This window comes from Schistocerca gregaria, chromosome 11, assembly GCF_023897955.1.
Source record: "Schistocerca gregaria isolate iqSchGreg1 chromosome 11, iqSchGreg1.2, whole genome shotgun sequence".
Lineage (NCBI taxonomy): Eukaryota > Metazoa > Arthropoda > Insecta > Orthoptera > Acrididae > Schistocerca > Schistocerca gregaria.
In genome coordinates, this window is record NC_064930.1 from 86,395,760 (window position 1) to 86,419,449 (window position 23,690).

The 23,690-nt window shown below is 41.2% G+C and overlaps 1 protein-coding gene across 22 annotated transcripts in view; it reads left to right on the top strand.

Moving 5' to 3' along the window:
• Positions 1–23,690, top strand: part of LOC126295452 (zinc finger protein ZFP2-like) — a 909,451-nt gene that overhangs the window by 876,756 nt on the left and 9,005 nt on the right. The window contains exon 8 of one of the 22 annotated variants that reach the window (XM_049987973.1): positions 1,316–1,440. The exons of 20 other annotated variants lie outside the window; for them this stretch is intronic. In XM_049987973.1, the coding sequence (XP_049843930.1) occupies positions 1,316–1,367 (52 nt within the window). In that variant the 3' untranslated portion in view covers positions 1,368–1,440. Of the gene's footprint in view, positions 1–998; positions 1,049–1,315; positions 1,441–23,690 lie in introns of those variants that run through there. One more of the 22 variants, XM_049987974.1, reaches the window with a different exon arrangement.

The window sequence follows — 23,690 nt, forward strand, 5'->3', positions numbered from 1 at the left end:
ATGTTTCCATAAACTGATTTAGAGCAACTTTTTACTCCCCATGTTAAAAACTTATTTGATACGAACAGCCCAAATATTACATTTTCAATTTACGCAGAGAAGAATTCATCTTACAGAACAAGAAAATAGTTTCTCATCAGTATCATTTGCTTCACTCACATGAACTAATACATAAATATTCTGTGAATTAGCTACATTCTCGTTTTTACTAATTACATCAATCACTACAAAGTTTTCAACATAATTGATGGCATTAGTTATTCAAAAACCAAATTCCACTTCACGTTCCTTTCTTTTTACTACATTTATGGTTGTAGCAGGAACATGCTCAGTGTGAACTTAATTTTTATCTTTTACTGTCAGTGTTAACTTATTTTTTTTTAGTCTAGGATGCAAAGTTTTATTTTAAAATTTTCACTCATCCCACTATCATTCACTGTTTTCAAGTTTCACGAATCAGTTTCAAAACTTGTGTCTGATTTAGTAAGTTCTTTCTGAAAATTGTTCACTGGTCTTGCATTAATTTCAGGTAATTGTTCAGCTGGGCTCTTAACTTTTTCATTGTTTTTGACAATGTTGTTTTCCAACATTGAGAGTGTTTATTAACTGTCATAGTTGATTCATTTATGGCTTTACTTTGTCAAACATATTAAAGATTACTTTGATTGTCCTTTTGATAATTTTCAGCTGATGGAATGTAAGTAAACATAAATGGAAGAATTGCACTAAGAAAAGTTTTTAAACTTTTAACTTCATGTGTCCCAGTTCATTGTTGCTGGTATTACTGTTAAGTTTTCAGTCTTCTTTAATTACATATGTTGTTCAATAACAAATTTCATTGAACTATTTTGCTGCTATTCCTGCAACATTTTCATTCATTCTACCCTGGCTGACTGCTACAAGATGCAATCATACTTTTCTATTATCAACTCTGTTTTTACGATTTATCCGTGTTATTTAAAACAACTAACCTCACAAGTATTCTTTTTTGTTTGCAGTCTGATATGTCATAACTGAACAATAAGAGGAAATGAATAGTTATGTCCATAAATTTTAAACTCACAACATTTAAATGATTATGTTGTACTTAATTCTCATTCATCATCCATTTCATGTTGATATCAATTTTGGCACAATTTTAACCTAAAATCTATGCATGCAAACTTGTTTGCCAGTTTTACAGCTGTTTATATATGTCATTACATGTAACTCTGCAATATTTGTCTTAAATTTCTCACATTTTATTAACATTTTCAATATAGTTGTTCTCAAAGTGCAATCAAGCATCATGTCGTTACCCTTACAACTTTCACAGGTGTGTGCTCGACACAATAATACCTTCCAGTTCCAAGAATATGACTTTATAGGTATTACATTATATAGTTACTCCAGTGGTTTCAACATCAACATTGTAACAAAGGATTTTAACTTACAACTAATTTTAATTTACCATTTATAATTGTTTGAGTAATCAATATTAATGCTACGATTACAAATAATAATAATTGGTGTTCTTGTTGTTACTGTTGCAACCACTTACACAGTCACTAAACATGTATGGCAATTTGGAATTAACAGTATTTAAGTGTATTTTTCCACCTCTTGGTATCAGTATGTACATAAATCTCACGTAACTAATATCAAAGTTAAAAATATGGTTGGAAATATGTTATTACTTGACCAATTTCTTTTCCATTCAGTTACTGTATGTGTCGCCATGCCTCCTGTCACATGATTGGTTACCTAAAGAATGTAGAACATCATCTACTTCACTTTTCAACCTATATTTTTTCATTGAAGTTACCACTTTTCTTTGTTTAGTGCCAATTGCCACTTTTTTACCATACAGAAATTCTCTCTCGATCATTATATAATTGGAATTGATCGTCTAATGATTTTACTAGACAGTAAATTACAGTGTCATCGGCAAACAATCTAAGGGGGCTGCTCAGATTATCACCTAGATCACCTACATAAATCAGGAACATCAGAGGGTCCTATGACACTACCTTCAGAAATGCTAGATATCACTTCTGTTCTACTCAATGATTTACAATCTATCACTTTGAACTGTGGTCTCTGTGAGAGGAAATCACGAATCCAGTCACTCAACTGAGAAGATATGCACGTAACTTGATTAATAGTCGCCTGTGAGGAACGGTATCAAAAGCCTTCTGGAAATCTAGGAATCGATCAGAGATCCCTTGTCAACAGCACTCATTACTTCATGTGTTGCACAAGAACGATATTTTCTGAATCCATGTTGGTTATGTATCAATAAATCATTTTCTTCAAGATGATTCATAGTGTTTGAGTGCAGTATATTCTCCAGAATCCTACTGCAAATTGAGCTCAGTGATTTGGGTCTGTAACTCAATGGGTTACTCCTATTCCCTTTCTTGAATATTGGTGTGACCTGTGCTACTTTCCAGTCTTTAAGAACAGCCCTTTCGTCTAGTGAGTGGTTTTATATGATTGCTAAGAAAGGCACTATTGTGTCTGCATAGTCTGAAAGGAACCTGACTGGTATACCATCTGGACCGGAAGGCTTGCCTTAAAGTGATTTGTTTCGCAACACCTAAGATACCTTCTTTTGTGTCACTCATGCTAACAGCTGTTCTGGTTTCAAATTCCGGAATATTTACTTTGTCTTCTTTTGTGAAGAAATTACGAAAAACTGTATTTTGTAACTGTGCTTTAGTGGCAGCATCATTGGTAACATCTCCATCACTATTATGCAGTGATAGTATTGACTGTTTTTTTGCCGCTGGTGTACTTTACATACAACCAGAATCTCAATGGGTTTTCTACCATATTTTGAGACAATGTTTCATTAAGGAAACCATTAAAAGCATCTCGCATTGACGTCCGCACTAAATTTTGAGCTTCCATGAAACTTGGCCAGTCTTGGGGATTTTGCATTCTTCTGAATTTGGCATTCTTTTTTCTTTGCTTCTGTTTCAATGTTCTGATATGTTTTGTGTACCATAGTGGTTCAATCCCATCTCTTACTAACTTATGCTGTATGAATCAATCTATTGCTGTCGATACTGTATCTTTGAATTCGAGCCATATCTGTTCTAAACATACATAATTAGCTTGGAAGGAATGGAGACACTCTCTTAGGAAGGCATCAAGCAAATTTTTATCTGCTGTTTTAAATAGATATATTTTCCATATACACTCCTGGAAATGGAGAAAAGAACACATTGACACCGGTGTGCCAGACCCACCATACTTGCTCCGAACACTGCAAGAGGGCTGTACAAGCAATGATCACATGCACGGCACAGCGGACACACCAGGAATCGCGGTGTTGGCCATCGAATGGCGCTAGCTGCGCAGCATTTGTGCACCGCCGCCGTCAGTGTCAGCCAGTTTGCCGTGGCATACGGAGCTCCATCGCAGTCTTTAACACTGGTAGCATGCCGCGACAGCGTGGACGTGAACCGTATGTGCAGTTGACGGACTTTGAGTGAGGGCGTATAGTGGGCATGCGGGAGACCGGGTGGACATACCGCTGAATTGCTCAACACGTGGGGCGTGAGGTCTCCACAGTACATCGATGTTGTCGCCAGTGTTCGGCGGAAGGTGCACGTGCCCGTCGACCTGGGACTGGACCGCAGCGACGCACGGATGCACGCCAAGACCGTAGGATCCTACGCAGTGCCGTAGGGGACCGCACCGCCACTTCCCAGCAAATTAGGGACACTGTTGCTCCTGGGGTATTGGCAAGGACCATTCGCAACTGTCTCCATGAAGCTGGGCTACGGTCCAGCACACCATTAGGTCGTCGTCTGCTCACGCCCCAACATCGTGCAGCCTGCCTCCAGTGGTGTCGCGACAGGCGTGAATAGAGGGACGAATGGTGACGTGTCGTCTTCAGCGATGAGAGTCCAATGATGGTCGTATGCGTGTTTGGCGCCGTGCAGGTGAGCGCCACAATCAGGACTGCATACGACCGAGGCACACACGGCCAACACCCGGCATCATGGTGTGGGGAGCGATCTCCTACACTGGCTGTACACCTCTGGTGATCGTCGAGGGTACACTGAATAGTGCACGGTACATCCAAACCGTCATCGAACCCATCGTTCTACCATTCCTAGACCGGCAAGGGAGCTTGCTTTTCCAACAGGACAATGCATGTCCGCATGTATCCCGTGCCACCCAACGTGCTCTAGAAGGTGTAAGTCAACTACCCTGGCCAGCAAGATCTCCGGATCTGTCCCCCATTGAGCACGTTTGGGACTGGATGAAGCGTTGTCTCACGCGGTCTGCACGTCCAGCACGAACGCTGGTCCAACTGAGGCGCCAGGTGGAAATGGCATGGCAAGCCGTTCCACAGGACTACATCCAGCATCTCTACGATCGTCTCCATGGGAGAATAGCAGCCTGCATTGCTGCAAAAGGTGGATATACACTGTACTAGTGCCGACATTGTGCATGCTCTGTTGCCTGTGTCTATGTGCCTGTGGTTCTGTCAGTGTGATCATATGATGTATCTGACCCCAGGAATGTGTCAATAAAGTTTCCCCTTCCTGGGACAATGAATTCACGGTGTTCTTATTTCAATTTCCAGGAGTGTATTTTTAGTACTCTTGGTTGATATGGTTTCAAGCCTTGCTACAATGACCTCATGTTCACTGATTCCTGTATCTCCTCTTCCCCTCTCTCAGTGTTCTGATTTATATCGACCTGGCTATCCACCTGGTTTCCTATATTGGTTGCAATTTTGTTCCTTTTGCCTGCTCTTTCATCCTTTTTGGTGTTTCAATCATCACTTGATGTTTGACCTCAACTTCAAAATTTCCTGTTTTTAGTGTGAGCCATTCGGGGAAGAACTCCCTCCTTAGCATCTACTGCATTGATTCCTCACCCCCTTTCCTTCTCCTCTCCCTTTTCTGCTGTAGCCCCTTCCGCCCTACTACGTCACCAGCACATGTAACCCATTTGTGTGGTGGATCTGTTATGTACCCATATGGCTGGTAGCCTGACAACACAGGGATCACACTACTGATACCTGAGCTGATTCCTCCCTATGTATGCCAATGAATGGTTGCTTATCTTCTTGGAGCATTGGAACTCATGGCTATGGCTGCCATGCCAGAGAGCCCTTGCTGTGGCTGGGTAGTGCCCATTGGGAGAGCCACTGGTTGGAGTGGGTGATATCAGAGTGGATGTTTCACGCATGAACCATATCAAGCTGCAAGAATCTTTCTGTTCTGAAATGGCTGTCTCTGTGAGTGTTGAAGGATCATTGAATGCTGCTTTGTATGACCCAGCTACCTTCCCTGACTACACCATGGGGCGAGGGCTAGGCTCACCTTTGTATGTCGACAGTGCTGACTGCCACTCCCCTCGTTCGATTGCCCAGCTTAAAAGAGAGTAAAGATCAAAGAATACAAGTCCCTAGATCGCCTGCCATATGCTGAGGGTTGCCAAAACTATGAGACACTCCATCCATTGACACTATCTTTAACTCTGTAACTTCATTTCCCCCTCCTACCTATTCTTCACACCCACTCCATTCTCCTCTTCCCTCCCCCTCCTGCAGTTCTCATGACCTCCCATCTGGGATCTGCTCCCCCTGCCTGGCCAAATCAGTGCCCCTCTCCTTTGGCACCTGTTGATGATCAAACTCCCTTCTGGGATCCCTCTCCCTGGTGTCTCTCAGGCTAGAAGACTCCTACCAGCACTCAGCCACGAGACTCACCATCTGTGCATCGCAAGGTCACCCACTCTCCTCCAGTTCCAGATACCTGTATCCCTCTGTGCCCTGCACTCCACCTCTGAAGAGGAAGAAGAAATATAAATCCCAAAACAAGTGCCCCCCCCCCATGCACCTGGCAGTGCCCTCTCCCCCCTCAAAACCTGAGTCTGATATCTTATTTATGGATGTCACCATATCCTTGTCAGTGTCGACTACTGACCAAGTGACATAACCATCTCTTGGCTTCTTTGTGTCTAACCTGGACTCTCACCACTTGATCATCCAGTGGAATTCAAACGGATACTATCATCACCAACTGGGAAAGCAACATCTTGTCACTTCCTATTTTGCATTCTATCTTGTACTTCAAGAAATGCATTTTTGTGATGACAATTCTCCAACATTTTTGGTTATCAGGCATTCTGTCAGAACTTTGCTGGCTCCAGTGTAGCTTCTAGTAGGGTCTGCACTTTGGTTCACTCCAATATCATACCCCTAAATTGCAACATGGAAGATGTAGTGGTTAGAGTGCAACTGACTCAGGCAATCACCATTTGCAATGTGTACCCCCGTCCAGGTAGCCCACTTCCTTAAGTTGCACTGTCTACCTTAACCCAGCAACTCCCACTGCAGGTACTACTCCTTGGGAACTTAAATGCCCACCACCCACTGTGTGGGAGTGTCACTTCAACAGGTAGAAGCTTCCTAATTGAACAACTTATTATGTACCTTGATTTGTCTCTCCTCAGTAATGGTTCCCCTACCCACTTCAGTGCCACTCATGAACGTTTTCTGCTATCGGTCTCACCATCTCCTCCCCTGCCCTCGTTGCTTTCCTACATTGGTCATCCCATAATGACCTTTGTGACAGTGACCATTTTCCAGTGATTCTATTGTTCCCCTGCTGCCATCAGGTATACAGGCCTCCATGTTGGGTATTCTGCAGTGCCAGTTGGACTTCATATACATCTGCTGTGCACTATGACACCTCCCTCTCAAATTCCTTTGATGTAGTCATGCAAGGTGTGTCTGCCACTATTCTTCAAGCTGCTGGCACTGGTGTTCCCCTATCCACAGGTTCCCCTGATTATCTACCAGTACCATGGTGAACCAAGAATGTTCCAGTCACTGTCCAGGACCACCAATGGTTGCTGCAGAGATTAAAGTGACACCCTTCATAGACCAACTTCCTCACTTTTAGGAGTCTCCACACTAAGGCTCCTTACATTGGGAGCACTATATTTCCTCGCTGGGGATGTATGCCTCTTCATTGCAGGTTTGGTCCAAGATCCCTTGCCTTCTGAGCCACCAGCGGTGGTCACCTGTCCAGAGGCTTAACCTTCAATGTGTTCGTGCACTGACACATTGGTCCTTGCAGAACATCTCGCAACGCACTATGTGACAGCATCAATGTCCTCTTTCTGTCATCCTACCTCTCTCCACCAGAAATGCAGAGTTGAATAGACCCCCCTCTTACTGTTTCATCCCACACCCCACTCAGCACTGTAATGAACGCTCCATGGTATGGGAATTCTTACAGGCTCTTACCTCTTCACAAGACACAGCCCCTGGCTCGGATTCCATCAACAACCAGATGATCCAACACTTTGACATTCCCCAGAGGCAACATCTCCTCATGGTCTTCACTCACATTTGGCTCATGGGTGCTTTTCTGTCACAATGGCAAGATGGTATAGTTATCCCTGTCCTTACAACCAGGAAGAACTCACACCTCTAGACAGATGCTACCAAATTAGCCTCACGAATGTACTTTGTAAACTGCTCGAGAGGATGGCCAGCTTCAGATTATGTTGGATACTCGAATCTCAGGGCCTTTTGTCCCCGATTCAATGTAGCTTCCAGACAGGACAATATCCAACTGACCATTTACTCAAGTGGAAACAGCCATCTGACAGGATTTACCCATCTCTGGCACCTTGTTGCAGTTTTCTTTGACCTACATAAGGCATATGATGTGGATTGGCGCCATCACACTTTAGTTGCTGTCCATGACTGGGGCTTCTGTGATTCTCTTCCAGTTTTTATCCATCAGTTTTTATCTCACCAGCCATTCCAGGTTGGAATTTGGCACTTCACTCAGCACCACTTAGTTTCAGGAGAACCGTCTTGTACAGGGTTCTGTGCTCAGCATCATGCTCTTCCTCATTGCCATCAATGGTGTTGCGACCTCTGTGAGGCCTCTGGTTACTCCAGTGCTGTATATCATCGATTTTTGCATCTGGTGCAGCTCCCACTTGCTAGTATCTGCTGAGTGCTGGCTCCAAGGCACCATCCTATGAGCCTCTGCCTGGGCCATCTCATTGTTTTCAGTTTTCTCCCTCCAAAATGTGAGTTATGTATTTTTGTCGTCAAGCTACAGTACACCCCTACCCAGAACTTTATTTACACGACCACCACCTCAGTGTTGTAGCACAGCCCCACATTCACCACCCAAAGAATACATACATGTATGTGGAAGCTTAATTCTGTGTCTCCTTGCCCTGACAGTTTGAGATGCAGTCTTCTCCATCTTTACTATGCTCTGGTCTTGTCCAGACTAGATTATGGTTGTCAGGTTTATGGCTCAGCAGACCCTTCCACTTTGAAACTGCTCGAGCCAGTCCTTCATTGTGGCATACATCTGGTTATTGATGCCTTTCACGCTAGTCGCATTGATAGTCTCCTCACAGAAGTGGAGATTCCCCCTCTACACATAGAACACAGCCAACTCCTTGTTTCTTATGCAATCACTATTCACCAATTCCTTGACCATCGCGTGTACCCTGTGTTCTTTGCCAGTGAGAGATTCTCCCTCCTAACAGCCACTCACAGATGGGATTGCCAGTTGGGAAGTGTCTCACTTCCCTCTGTTGAGATCTAAATCTCAACTCGTTGGACTACACCCTGCATCTTTCCTTCCATAACATCCACCCCCCTTGGATGGTGTCTAGACCATGGATTAGGACCACTCTATTCCAGGGTCCTAAGATCTCTGTTGATCCTATGGTTTTCCATTGTCTTGTATATGCCATCCTTGCAGTGTTCCAGGGTGCCACCATCCTTTACATCGATGGTTCTAAGATAGTCGATAAGGTGGGATAAACTTTCACAGCTTCTACTGGCTTTGAACACCATTTATTGTTGGGGTCATGTGGTGTGTTCACAGCAGAACTTCTAGCCATTCACAGGGCCTTCCTTTTTATTTTAATTTTTTTCAGGTTCAATGAGGAACTTGCAGGCTATCGACTAATGCTACTGTCATCACCTTTTGGTCTCTGCTATATTAACCTTCTCTCTGCCTTTGGGCATGCCACCTGTTCAGTTGTCTTTCTGTGGGTCCCACATCATGTAGCATCCCTGGGAATGAACTGGCTCATCATTTGGCTTATTCCCCATTTCCTTTCATGATTCGAGCTGCGGATATGTGGATCTACATCAAATCTTTCTTTTCCCAAAAGTGAAATGCCATCTGGAGTGCCACTGCTCATAGTAATAAACTCTGCACAATCAAGGAGTATACTACAGTTTTGGTGCTCTTCCTCACTCCTCTTAGGAGTCCACTGAATTATTCCATTGACACATCGGTCATACCTGGCTCACCCCCTTTTTTCTCCTACATAACATCCCACTCCTACAACATTGTTGTTGAGCCAGACTGATGGTATCTCACATATTGGTGGATCACCCTTCTTTCAGCCCTTTGTGCTAAGTATATTCTTCCTGATTCCTTAAACTGGTTGAACCGGTCTTCGTTTCCCTCCATGAAAGTGGTCTTTATTTCCAGATGTAAGGCTCTACTTTAGTCTTGGAGCAGGATCAGGTTGTTGTGGTTGCGATTTCCTTTCCAGTCGTCCTTGTCTGTGGCCCCATAACCTCCCACTTTTTTTCCAGTTTTTAGATTTGGTCTCACCTTTCATGCCTTTTTCTGTGTGTGTTTAATGTTCATTATTTTATAGTTTGACTCCTCTGACTGTATGCCTCCACTTTTAGCAGACCCTGACTAACTTCAGATACTCAGAACTCATGACCTCGCCATTTAGTCCCATAACCCATCTCAGGTAATAAGTCAATTGATCAATCACTGTTCACCTTCAACTTGGTGCTGTGAGACTGCCCACCACTGGGGTTTAGCACCCCTCAACCCTTTCACTCTATCCAATGCAGTGACTAGTCAACCAGCCAGCCCAGCCTGGCTGATTCCAGTCCCACTGTGAGGAGGTTTGTTGAACTAGAATTGGATTTTCATCCCACAGTGGAGTGTGCTCTAATATGAAACTTCCTGGCAGGCTAAAACTGTGTGTATGACTGAGACTCGAACATGGAACCATGCCTTTTGTGGATAAGCTCTCTACCAACTGAGTTACCTAAGCATAACTCGTCACCTGTTCTCACAGCTTCTATTGTGTCAGTACCTTATCTCCTACCTTTCAGTCTTTTCTTCCAAGAGTGCTGCTCTCGGAAGCTCAGCAGGAGACCTTTCATGAAGTTTGAGAGGTAGAAGATGAGGTACTGGCAGAATCAAAGCTGTGTGAGTGGGTCATGAGTCAAGCTTGGGTAGCTCAGTCAGTAGAGCAGTAACCAGCAAAATGCTAAAGTCCTGTGTTTGAGGCTTGGTCTAGCACACAATTTTAATCTGCCAGGAAGTTTCAGGTATGTTGTTGGGATAAAATGGTTTGCATGCCTGTCACTGCAGCCTGACCATCCTACCCTGGTTTGTTGTTGTCGTGATTTTGTACATATATGACAATGTGGCCTACAAGGACCTGTGATGAGTATTTGGTGTGGTTTACATTTACATCTGTTTAAATGTATGCCTTCTTTGTTACCATGATGGAATCACAAAGACATGCTTTTTAGGGGAGTTTGTGGACTATTTGAATCCATTTATCTTCAACCAAGGATACTAGGGGTTGATGGATTTGTGTATGGTCCATTGTTTTGGATATATACATGCAAACACCCATCTATCTGATTGCATTGTGTATGAGTAAGATTGATCATAGATCATTAGTGTTAGCACAAAATAGTGTAATTTGGACACTAACAAGCAATCATTGGGTGGTGTTACGCAACTGTTGGTTTGGTTAACATAGAGCTAAAGCCTGCAAGGGGAACATTGCAATGCAAGTAGGTGAAGGGTTAGTGGAGACTGGGAGTAGGTGCCTTGGTCATGGGTCAAGGTGACTTGTTGTGTCATTCCTCTGCTCTCTGTCTAACTTATCTGCGGGTGCTGTGGGTTCTACATAAACCTTCAGTCATAAGCATATAAAGAACATTTTATTTCCGTACTTTGGACCTGCTTAAGTAGAGATCTAGGTCAGGGAGTGTGGTGGAAGTTGAACATAAGAAAGGAAAAGCTCATATCATTAGTTTTGTTTTAGTGGTGTTCTATCAGTGTGAACTCTTGGCCGCATATTACTCCGTTGTTCATGTGTGACCCCTGTGCTACCTTGTGGTTTACTCAAGGATTCGAAATTATGGATTCAGTTCTCATTGTACAGAGAATCCAGAATTTTGGTAGGTTTCAGAGGGGGCATATCTGAAAAATTCTCAGTTTGGTTCATGCTCTCTAAAACCAACTTTCCATTCAGCAGTATAGGCAAGTAGACCTTGTTCAGCCCTATAAGGGAAAGAAGGATGCTGGGCTGAAGGCTACTTGGAAGGTTATAGTTTCTACATCAAAGCTATTTGCCACAAATAGCCCTGGCTCCAATGCTACTGCATTTAACATAGCCTCAGCAGTACTGCCTACCACCTCTGAGTGCACTCAGCTGATAATCAACTCCAATATTGGAAAAGACAATCCTGACAGTGCCTGTGATTCAGCAAGTGCACTGGAAAATGAAATTATCAGTTTTAATGAAGAAACATGGTATTTCTAATTAGCTTCCATGTATTTGTAGTTTGCTGCAGCACAGGCAAGGAGTGTGTCATGCTGTTGTGGTATGTTCCAGTAACCAGGTGGTACTGCAAAGCAGTCACATCAAGCACTTGCTGCAGGAACTCCTGGATGACACCCAACAATACTACAGTATTCGATTATATGCAGAGGAATGCCGTGATGAAAGCAGAAATCTATTTGTGTCTGTTAGCTGCTGACATACACCACTCACCTTGAGACTTTGGCAGCTTATTATTATCTTATTAGATGTATTTCCAAATATAAAACTGCCAGCTTCAGAAGTCAAAATTGAAGTAATGTGTTGTGTTCAGACTGGAGCCATTTTCACTAAACTACTACAGGAGTTTGTTGTGCCTGTGATGTCATAATGATTAAGTTCAATCTATTTCTATGTTTATGGAATAGTGCATTGGACCACGTTTTGAGCAGGTATCTAACTTCAATCTCTATGAAAAGATTTGGTTGGAGGATCTGAGGCAGGTGCATCCCCATGTAAGATCAATATGAAAAGACAAGTTGTTCACCCCCCCCTCCCCATGAACCATGGACCTTGCCGTTGGTGGGGAGGCTTGTGTGCCTCAGCGATACAGATGGCCGTACCGTAGGTGCAACGACAACGGAGAGGTATCTGTTGAGAGGCCAGACAAACGTGTGGTTCCTGAAGAGGGACAGCAGCCTTTTCAGTAGTTGCAGCGGCAACAGTCTGGATGATTGACTGATCTGGCCTTGCAACATTAACCAAAACGGCGTTGCTGTGCTGGTACTGCGAACGGCTGAAAGCAAGGGGAAACTACAGCCATAATTTTTCCTAAGGACATGCAGCTTTACTGTATGATAAAATGATGATGGCGCCCTCTTGGGTAAAATATTCCAGAGGTAAAATAATCCCCCATTCGGATCTCCAGGCGGGGACTACTCAAGAGGATGTCGTTATCAGGAGAAAGAAAACTGGCGTTCTACGGATCGGAGCATGGAATGTCAGATCCCTTAATCGGGCAGGTAGGTTAGAAAATTTAAAAAGGGAAATGGATAGGTTACAGTTAGATAAAGTGGGAATTAGTGAAGTTCGGTGGCAGGAGGAACAAGACTTCTGGTCAGGTGACTACAGGGTTATAAACACAAAATCAAATAGGGGTAATGCAGGAGTAAGTTTAATAATGAATAAGAAAAAAGGAATGCGGGTAAGCTACTACAAACAGCATAGTGAATGCATTATTGTGGCCAAGATAGATATGAAGCCCACACCTACTACAGTAGTACAAGTTTATATGCCAACTAGCTCTGCAGATGACGAAGAAATTGAAGAAATGTACGATAAAATAAAAGAAATTATTCAGATAGTGAAGGGAGACAAAAATTTAATAGTAATGGGTGACTGGAATTAGAGTGTACGAAAAGGGAGAGAAGGAAACATAGTAGGTGAATATGGATTGGGGCTAAGAAATGAAAGAGGAAGCCGTCTGGTAGAATTTTGCACATTGCATAACTTAATCGTAGCTAACACTTGTTGAAGACTCATGAAAGAAGGTTGTATACATGGAAGAACCCTGGAGATACTAAAAGGTATCAGATAGATTATATAATGGTAAGACAGAGATTTAGGAATCAGATTTTAAATTGTAAGATATTTCCAGGGGCAGGTGTGGACTCTGACCACAATCTATTGGTTATAGACTGTAGATTAAAACTGAAGAAACTGCAAAAATGTGGGAAATTAAGGAGATGGGACCTGGATAAACTAAAAGAACCAGAGGTTGTACAGAGTTTCAGGGAGAGCATAAGGGAACAGTTGACAGGAATAGGGGAAAGAAATACAGTAGAAGAAGAATGGGTAGCTCTGAGGGATGAAGTAGTGAAGGTAGCAGAGGATAAAGTAGGTAAAAAGACGAGAGCTGCTAGAAATCCTTCGGTAACAGAAGAAACATTGAATTTAATTGATGAAAGTAGAAAATATAAAAATGCAGTAAATGAAGCAGGCAAAAAGGAATACAAAAGTCTCAAAAATGAGATCGAGAGGAAATGAAAAATGGATAAGCAGCGATGGCTAGAGGACAAATGTAAGGATGTAGAAGCTTATCTCACTAGGGGTAAGGTAGATACTGCCTGCAGGAAAATTAAAGAGACCTTTGGAGAGAAGAGAACCACGTGTATGAATATCAAGAGCTCAGATGGCAACCCAGTTCTAAGCAAAGAAGGGAAGGCAGAAAGGTGGAATGAGTAAATAGAAGGTTTATACAAGGGCGATGTACTTGAGCACAATATTATGGAAATGGAAGAGGATGTAGATGAAGATGAAATGGGAGATACGATACTGCGTGAAGAGTTTGACAGAGCACTGAAAGACCTGAGTCGAACAGGGCCCCCAGAGTAGACAACATTCCATTAGAACTATTGACTGCCTTGGGAGAGCCAGTCATGACAAAACTCTACCATCTGGTGAGCAAAATGTTCGAGACAGGCATAATACCCTCAGACTTCAAGAAGAATATAATAATTCCAATCCCAAAGAAAGCAGGTGTTGACAGATGTGGCAGTTTAATAAGTCACAGCTGCAAAATACTAACACGAATTCTTTACAGACGAATGGAAAAACTGGTAGATGCTGACCTCGGGGAGGATCAGTTTGGATTCTGTAGAAATGTTGGAACACGTGAGGCAATACTGACCTTACAACTTATCTTAGAAGAAAGATTAAGAAAAGGCAAACCTACGTTTCTAGCATTTGTAGACTTAGAGAAAGCTTTTGACAATGTTGACTGGAATACTCTTTTTCAAATTCTAAAGGTGGCAGGGGTAAAATACAGGGAGCGAAAGGTTATTTACAATTTGTACAGAAACCAGATGGCAGTTACAGTGTCGAGGGGCATGAAAGGGAAGCAGCTGTTGGGAATGGAGTGAGACAGGTGTGTACCCTCTCCCCCAATGTTATTCAATCCTTATATTGAGCAAGTAGTAAAGGAAACAAAAGAAAAGTTTGCAGTAAGTATTAAAATCCATGGAGAAGAAATAAAAACTTTGATGTTCACTGATGACATTGTAATTCTGTCAGAGACAGCAAAGGACTTGGAAGAGCAGTTGAAAGGAATGGACAGTGTCTTGAAAGCAGGGTATAAGATGAACATCAACAAAAGCAAAACAAGGATAATGGAATGTAGTCGCATTAAGTTGGATGATGGTGAGGGAATTATATTAGGAAATGAGACACTTAAAGTAGTAAAGGAATTTTGCTATTTGGGGAGCAAAGTAACTGATGATGGTCGAAGTAGAGCGGATATAAAATGTAGACTGGCAATGGCAAGGAAAGCGTTTCTGAAGAATAGGAATTTGTTAACACTGAGTATAGATTTAAGTGTCAGAAAGTCGTTTCTGAAAGTATTTATGTGGAGTGTAGCCATGTATAGAAGTGAAGCATGGACGATAAATCGTTTGGGCAAGAAGAGAATAGAAGCTTTCGAAATGTGGTCCTACAGAAGAATGCTGAAGATTAGATGGGTAGATCACATAACTAATGAGGAAGTATTGCATAGGATTGGGGAGAAAATGAGTTTGTGGCACAACTTGACTGCAGAAAGGGATCGGTTGGTAGGGCATGTTCTGAGGAATTAAGGGATCACCAATTTAGTATTTGAGGACAGCGTGGGGGATAAAAATCGTAGAGGGAGATCAAGAGATGAATGCACTAAGCAGATTCAGTAGATTGTAAGCTGCAGTAAGTACTGGGAGATGAAGAAGCTTGCACAGGATAGAGTAGAATGGAGAGCTGCAGCAAACCAGTCTCAGGACTGAAGACCACAACAACACAATATTGGTTACAATAGTACAAGAATGTTGTGTCAATATCATCCTTTCCATAATTTTCGGTAAGAGCAAGGTTTGAAACAGTGAAGACTAAAACTCTGGAAAAATGATGTTGAAATATAATGTGTAGTAAATAAACCTGCGTTCTTAAGCTTCTCAGCTGATTTTCAGTCTCCTGCATAAAGGAGAAAAGTTATGACTGTCTGTATGTATTGGTAATTTTTGCAGAAATTGTGATTATCAGCCTGGCATGTTGGACAATTTGGTGATATAAGCTGTTATTGCTGTTACATGATGGGAGATATTGCTTTTCCAATTGTAATGTACTCTCTTTCGTACGGGGTGAAAATCAAATATCAAGCGACAAACTTACAATTCATTTAAATGCTATTTCAAACCCTGAGATTGTGATGATCAATTGACGACACCCCGCCAGCTTGTGTGGTCTGTGTCTACAACAGACGATATTAACCTTAATATTTAGACAAAAGAATGATACATCACAGCATACTAAAACTAATTAAAATACCTTATCTTTAGATGCTGAATTTGGTCTCATTTTATTGATTCTCATCATGGTGCGTTCCATCCATCTGACATTGTTAATATTAGGTCCGGGTCTTTGTGTGCTAAAGAAAACTGGTAATCGCTTTTTGTTTTGCTATTGATTCTTCATTTTTATTAATTTAACTTTTTCTCAATAATTTCCATCTTCATATCACATACTATTTATAGATACTCCCTATATAAGACGACAGACTTCCTTCCGTACTCCCATCAACAGTCCACCTCACAAAACCTCGCTCTCCCCACAAGAGTCCAACTAACTCACTCCAACAGTCACCTTAACAATGGCCGACTCTCTACCTTTCCCACACGAATGTCTTTGGCTCACAGTGGTGCCAACATATTCTCCAGAAATGAACAAATAAAGTTCACATTATAGAATAATATAATAAAAAAGATTTGGGCAAAATTAAATACTACATACAATAGTATTAAATAAAAAAAATCATAGAAATGAAATTGGAGCACTGACCCCGCAAGGGCAGATGTGACTATAAGGGTGGTATCGCACTCTTCAGTAGTTTGTTACATTACACACACCCTCGAGATTTCATGCAAAAGTATTTTGCAAGAGATCTCAACAGATACGCAACACAACGAACAACGTATTTTTTTAATTAATGTAATCTTCAATAGTTGTCTTCTCGTCTCTTTCTGCTGGTCTTCTCCTCTTGAATTTGTCCACTTAATCGCCTCAACTGTCAAATTATATCATGGTAATTTTCCTGAAATCATACAACACTTAATTAGTCACATATAAATACATTGGTATCTCACCCAGGATGCCTCTTCCCTACCATACTGGGTTTGATTACCAGAGTTCACTTACATATTTATGTAATGATTGTACAATCATATTAGACACTAAAAGTAAGACATAAAAGAGATTAATGTGGTCTTATATCGACTTGGTTTTAACATCAGCTAAAAAGGTTATTTTCAATTTAGTTCAGACATCTACTGAGAAATATGTAGCTAATATTTTTTTAATGTAAAGAATATCATTTGAACAATCTCAGTTAAATAAGCGTCTCAGCGTCCTCATATCAATAAGTTTTCCATAATGTAATGTAAAATAGCTAGAAAGTGAGAGTTTAGAAATGACAGTACAGTGGGATCATGTTAACGCAGCCATCATCAGTTGTATCATGCTTCAGTTGTACATATGTATAAAATAATTCAAATGTACAAATTCGGAGGTGGCATTGCAATGGGAATCTGTAAACTCCCTCAAATGTAGTGGGAAAATACTTTTCTCACAAATATAAATTAAATAGTAATAAAGTGAATACATGTAAATACTACACAAAGTTTTGTGTTTGTTAGTTCCTGCATGTACTTTATCCTCTAATCCTAATCCATTCCATGTTGACACTCATCCAACCTACCCTTATCTCATATTCTGTGTCTATACAAGATCAGTTTCTTCCAGAGTTAGTCAGTAAAACATAAATCTGCGGAGATACGGAGCTCCATCCACATAAAAGTGTTGTTGTTCTCTCAACTGATCAGAACAGAAGCTAGCAATTGCTTGCTCAGGTCAGTTTTTCAATATAAGATAATAAAATAGCAAACACACTTCTAATCCTAAAATTCAAAGAAAATATGAATACATATATATGAAAATTTCCTCTACTCATGGCATAGGCAATGTGTAATCATGTAAAGTGTACATCTATGTACAGTGTGTAGTCCTCTCTCCATACCCAGTTCCTTTGTCAGATAAAACCTATAGATTAGTTAATTATATTGCAGAATCATCCACCTTCTGCCACCAATACTCAGCCTTCAATCAATCTTGGCCATATGCACAGGACGCAAGACTAAACAGTATGCAGAAGTCCAACCAGTACCAAGGTGCACAGTGTCTATGTGTCTCCATGAGAACCACATAGTATATACAACTGTGGCAAAACAGGACCACCATCACTATTAGAGTATGGACGCTGGTTCACTCAAGATTAATTGCAGTTTTTCATCCTCATACTTCAACTCACATAGTTTGTAGTAAAGACATGTTACTCTGGTCATAACTTCTCGCAGTCACATATCCATATTGTAGCATATAAGTCATTTCACAAGTGTAAATTTGTGGTTAGTGTAGTTGCCTATGTCATAAGACATAACGTCTACTCCCCATTTAATTAACCCATACTGAGCTGACCATGCAACAAAACCAAAGTTTCATAGCTTTGTGCATAAGTAAGTGAAATAGTCAGCATTTTAATATCTGCAGTTTTAATGTATATCTTCAGTAAGTGATTAATTCCAGATTTCTAATGCCATTTAGAGTGTACAGTTTTATCATATATAGACTGCTTTCACAGTTATTTCATAGATCTCAGAATCAAATCTTGACAGAATTACTTAAGTGTTTGTGTATTACAGACACAATATTGTCAGTGGCAAGGTAAGTTCCGAATGAGATGTCTCAGAGGTACAGAACAAATGTCACACCTCCGGAATTTTGACTAAGTATTAACGCAAGGCATAAAGAAATTTAAATATTACATAAAAAGGATTCATGAATAAAAGTTTACCACTGAAAAATCTCATCTACTGTTATTTATCTCCAGTCCTATCATTGTGTTTTTGTGTTAGGTATCAGTAAACCATAATGTACATTTCTAAAGGGTATGGCATCCTATTAAATCCATATATACTTGAGGTAATAGTAGATAAGCCTCACAACAGGCAATGGTACAAATTATTATACTTAAGTACTCATATTTTGTGAGTTATGCCTCAACAAGAAAAACAATGTATAGCATATATAACTGTTCTAAAACTATAGTTCAGGTAAGTTTCTCACAGAAATGATAATTGTTTCACTGGTTCAAGAGTAAATGCCTGTCCAGGTATCTACTTATGTGCACAGTGACATGTTTTCAAACAACATAAGACTAGTGATCTGCGTTAAAAGTCCACAGTTATTGGACAAGACAAAGTTATGCAATAAAAATGATAATACAAAAGTTAAAACTCCATAAGCATAAACAAGAATGGAAACATGAAAACTTCTCTCCCCAACACAAATACTTAGCATAAGAGTGTGTTGGTCAGTTACTCATAAAGTCTGGTTCATAAAGGATCTTCAGTGACAAAATGTTACAAACAGTTTACACTGTGTATAATAAATATCAATAACAAAGATATTAAGCATAATGTCTAAATGAATATGCTCTTTTGAGCACAACATAGCCATATTTAAACAGATGAAGTATGGCCTCATCAACTTACACTAACACAATGATACTAAGATAAAAATCTGTATTTTCAAATCACATGAGTATAAAGAAACATTTAAGTTTTGCACTCATCGTGCAAGGCAAGAGCATAAGATATTCATTGTAATAACCATAAATACACTCCTGGAAATGGAAAAAAGAACACATTGACACTGGTGAGTCAGACCCACCATACTTGCTCCGGACACTGCGAGAGGGCTGTACAAGCAATGATCACATGCACGGCACAGCGGACACACCAGGAACCGCGGTTTTGGCCGTCGAATGGCGCTAGCTGCGCAGCATTTGTGCACCACCGCCGTCAGTGTCAGCCAGTTTGCCGTGGCATACGGAGCTCCATCGCAGTCTTTAACACTGGTAGCATGCCGCGACAGCATGGACGTGAACCATATGTGCAGTTGACGGACTTTGAGCGAGGGCGTATAGTGGGTATGCGCGAGGCCGGGTGGACGTACCGCCGAATTGCTCAACACGTGGGGCGTGAGGTCTCCACAGTACATCGATGTTGTTGCCAGTGGTCGGCGGAAGGTTCACGTGCCCGTCGACCTGGGACCGGACCGCAGCGACGCATGAATGCACGCCAAGACCGTAGGATCCTAAGCAGTGCCGTAGGGGACCGCACCGCCACTTCCCAGCAAATTAGGGACACTGTTGCTCCTGGGGTATCGGCGAGGACCATTCGCAACCGTCTTCATGAAGCTGGGCTACGGTCCCGCACACCGTTAGGCCATCTTCCGCTCACGCCCCAACATCGTGCAGCCCGCCTCCAGTGGTGTCGCGACAGGCGTGAATGGAGGGACGAATGGAGACGTGTCGTCTTCAGCGATGAGAGTCGCTTCTGCCTTGGTGCCAATGATGGTCGTATGCGTGTTTGGCGCTGTGCAGGTGAGCGCCACAATCAGGACTGCATACGACCGAGGCACACAGGGCCAACACCCGGCATCATGGTGTGGGGAGCGATCTTCTACACTGGCCGTACACCTCTGGTGATCGTCGAGGGGACACTGAATAGTGCACGGTACATCCAAACCGTCATCGAACCCATCATTCTACCATTCCTAGACCGGCAAGGGAACTTGCTGTTCCAACAGGACAATGCACGTCCGCATGTATCCCGTTGCACCCAATGTGCTCTAGAAGGTGTAAGTCAACTACCCTGGCCAGCAAGATCTCCGAATCTGTCCCCCTTTGAGCATGTTTGGGACTGGATGAAGCGTCGTCTCACGCGGTCTGCACGTCCAGCACGAACGCTGGTCCAACTGAGGCGCCAGGTGGAAATAGCATGGCAAGCCGTTCCACAGGACTACATCCAGCATCTCTACGATCGTCTCCATGGGAGAATAGCAGCCTGCATTGCTGCAACAGGTGGATATTCACTGTACTAGTTGCGACACTGTGCATGCTCTGTTGCCTGTGTCTATGTGCCTGTGGTTCTGTCAGTGTGATCATGTGATGTATCTGACCCCAGGAATGTGTCAATAAAGTTTCCCCTTCCTGGGACAATGAATTCACGGTGTTCGTATTTCAATTTCCAGGAGTGTATATACAAAACAAAATGCAAGATTAAACAGCAAAGATACAGATCAAGACAGAGTCCCAAGTTTTCAAAATTGTGACACTGTAAACTTAGCTTGGACTTTTATAATGATTCAACTCCGTGATGTTATATAGACCAAAAAGTTTTCTAGATTCAGGATAGATCAACCTATAGGCATTTGGATGTGGGTTCTCAGATATCACAAATGGTCCTATATAAATATCAAAAGAATTTCTGAAGTTCCCCACACAATGATTTTCACTTTTCTACTGTTTTCACTAGGACTAAATCTCCCACATTAAACTCGCACATTTTCCCCCTCTTATCATGTCTACTTTTCCTAATTTCCCCTTGCTTTTTCATGTTGTTTCTTACAATCTCCTCTCTTTCTTCTTTTGATAAGCTGTTATATGCTGGAAACTCAATCAATTCACTAATAAGATTTGGTGGCTTTTTATCATAAAGTATCTCATGTGGAGAGAATCCTGTTGAACTGTGCTGTAAGCTATTCATCACATCTTCAAGTTTGCTAATGTAATGTATCCAAGTGTTGTGGTCAGTATGACAGTAAGTCCTAAATAATCTCCCAATTTCACGCATGTATCTTTTGACTGGGTTGCTGGATGGGTGATAAGCTGAAATAAGTATGTGGTTGATCTCCTCTCTACATATAAATGTTTCCCAACTTTTGGATGTAAACTGTGATCCGTTGTCACTAAGAATTGCCTTGGGTACACCTACACATTTAAAATAGTCACGGGTAAAACATGAAATAATGTTTTTGCTAGTAGCACTCCTCAATGGGTACAACTTAATAAATTTGGAAAATAAGTCCACCACTACAAAAACATACATAAACCCTCCTCTAGTGGTTGGCAGTCGCCCATACAAGTCAATTGCTACAACATCAAGCTGCTGTTTCGGAAGTATATTTTGCATCTGACCTCTACTCGTTTGATTGGATACCTTGACTCTCTGACACAAGTCACAAGTGGACAAGATTTTCCTCACAGTCCTCGCCATATTGTAAAACTAAATGTTTTCTTGAATCTTTTGTATACATTTTGCTGCCCCACAATGACCATAACTTTCATGGATATATTTTACAAGTAATTTGACAAATTCATATGGCCAACATAACTTCCATACCTCACTATCTTCCTTCATCCTCCGAAATAATATTCCCCTATGAACTTTGTAATACTGCCCTACTTTTTCTTTTCCCTTCTTTCCAATATAACTTTTCACCAGTTTCCACTCTTCATCATGATTCTGAAACCGTCTAATGTCACTGCAGATTTTCACATCACCTTTCTCCGCATTTATCCCTTTTAAATACATAATTTTAAATTCATTCCCTCCTTCATCACCATTGTCACCAATAGATTCTCCAAAAGGATGCCTTGAAAGAGCATCTGCTATACAATTTTCATCACCTTTAATATATTTGATGGTGTAGTTAAACTGCTGAAGAAAAAGTGCCCATCTCGTGATTCTGCTATGGTATAATTTACATTCTTGTAAGTAGGATAGTGCTTTATGATCTGAAAAGACTATCACCCTGATTATGACTATTACTATTTTTCTCAATGAAGCTCTCTGTATACAACTTATTTTTATCTGTTGGTTCCCTAAATTTGACAGTTTTGTTTTTCCAATTAAATCCCATATCCGCTTTTACTATCCTATCCATACCTAGAATTATGTCCTCACTCAGGTCAGGGATGACAAGACAACCCTGATCAAAGACCACATCTCCAACTTTGAAAGACAAAAGAATTTGACATTTTACTGTTTTACTGAATCTTCCTGTCGCTCCCCTAATTTTAACCCCCACTACTGGTAATTCTGCAAATTCATAGTTTTTATTTATCCTATCCCTCAATTTTTCACTGATTCCTGATATCGGGCTTCCAGTATCAATCAAACAATAACCTGTCCAATCATTAATACAAATTTGCATGTATGGGCTTCCTACAATTTCACTCTCCTGCTCACCAACATCTTCATGCATCAAGTCATCTTCTACGCTATTAAAATTCAGATCATCATTTTGTTTGACATAAGCTAAACTATTTTCAGTCTGCACATTGTGCAAAAGCCAACTAGGATTCTCAACACAAACATAATTAGACACATTATTATTATCAGTAATCATAGGCAATTTTACATTTTATACTTGTTTTTGCTTTTTCCCACCAAATAGGATATACCTTCTCGCAGATGGATAACAATTGTATCCAAAACATATTATGTTTATTAGCCTCATTAAGGCTGTCCCATAATCTACAAATGAACTCTTGTCCCTGGTTTCCTAAGTTAATAATTACCTTCTCTTCATTCGCAATATTAATGTCATCCCTGTCTATTCCCTCTATTACTGGTGATGTATTAACCCACGTGACTGCAGCCTGATCCTCTTGTACTGAATGATTATTTTCTGTAACACTATTACCCTCCTCCTTCATAACTACATCTGCATCATTCTTAATCACAACTAATACTCTTATTTCACTTCTATATTCCATATCATCACTATCATCAACTGCCTCTTTCTCAGCATCATTTAACATCTCACCATTTGACTCAACTTCCCTAACCTTATCTACTTCAGCACGACTTCTCACACTCTACTTCTTCTAATTCTACAACCTTATTATTCAGTACTTGATTGACATTCTCACCCACAGAAGTTCTTACATCACTCAGATATCGATTTACTGCAATTTCATCAGAATACATTAATGCATTTATTCCGAAGGTATCATAACTATTATTAACATAGGAACACCCACCTACATCCCCCCTCACATCACTTTCTTCCTGCCTGAACAAATTATTCATCATCTCCCCACTAACCTCTGAATCTTCATTACTAATGTGTCTAGAATTATCTGTGCTCATAGCCTTCTCTCTGACTTGCTG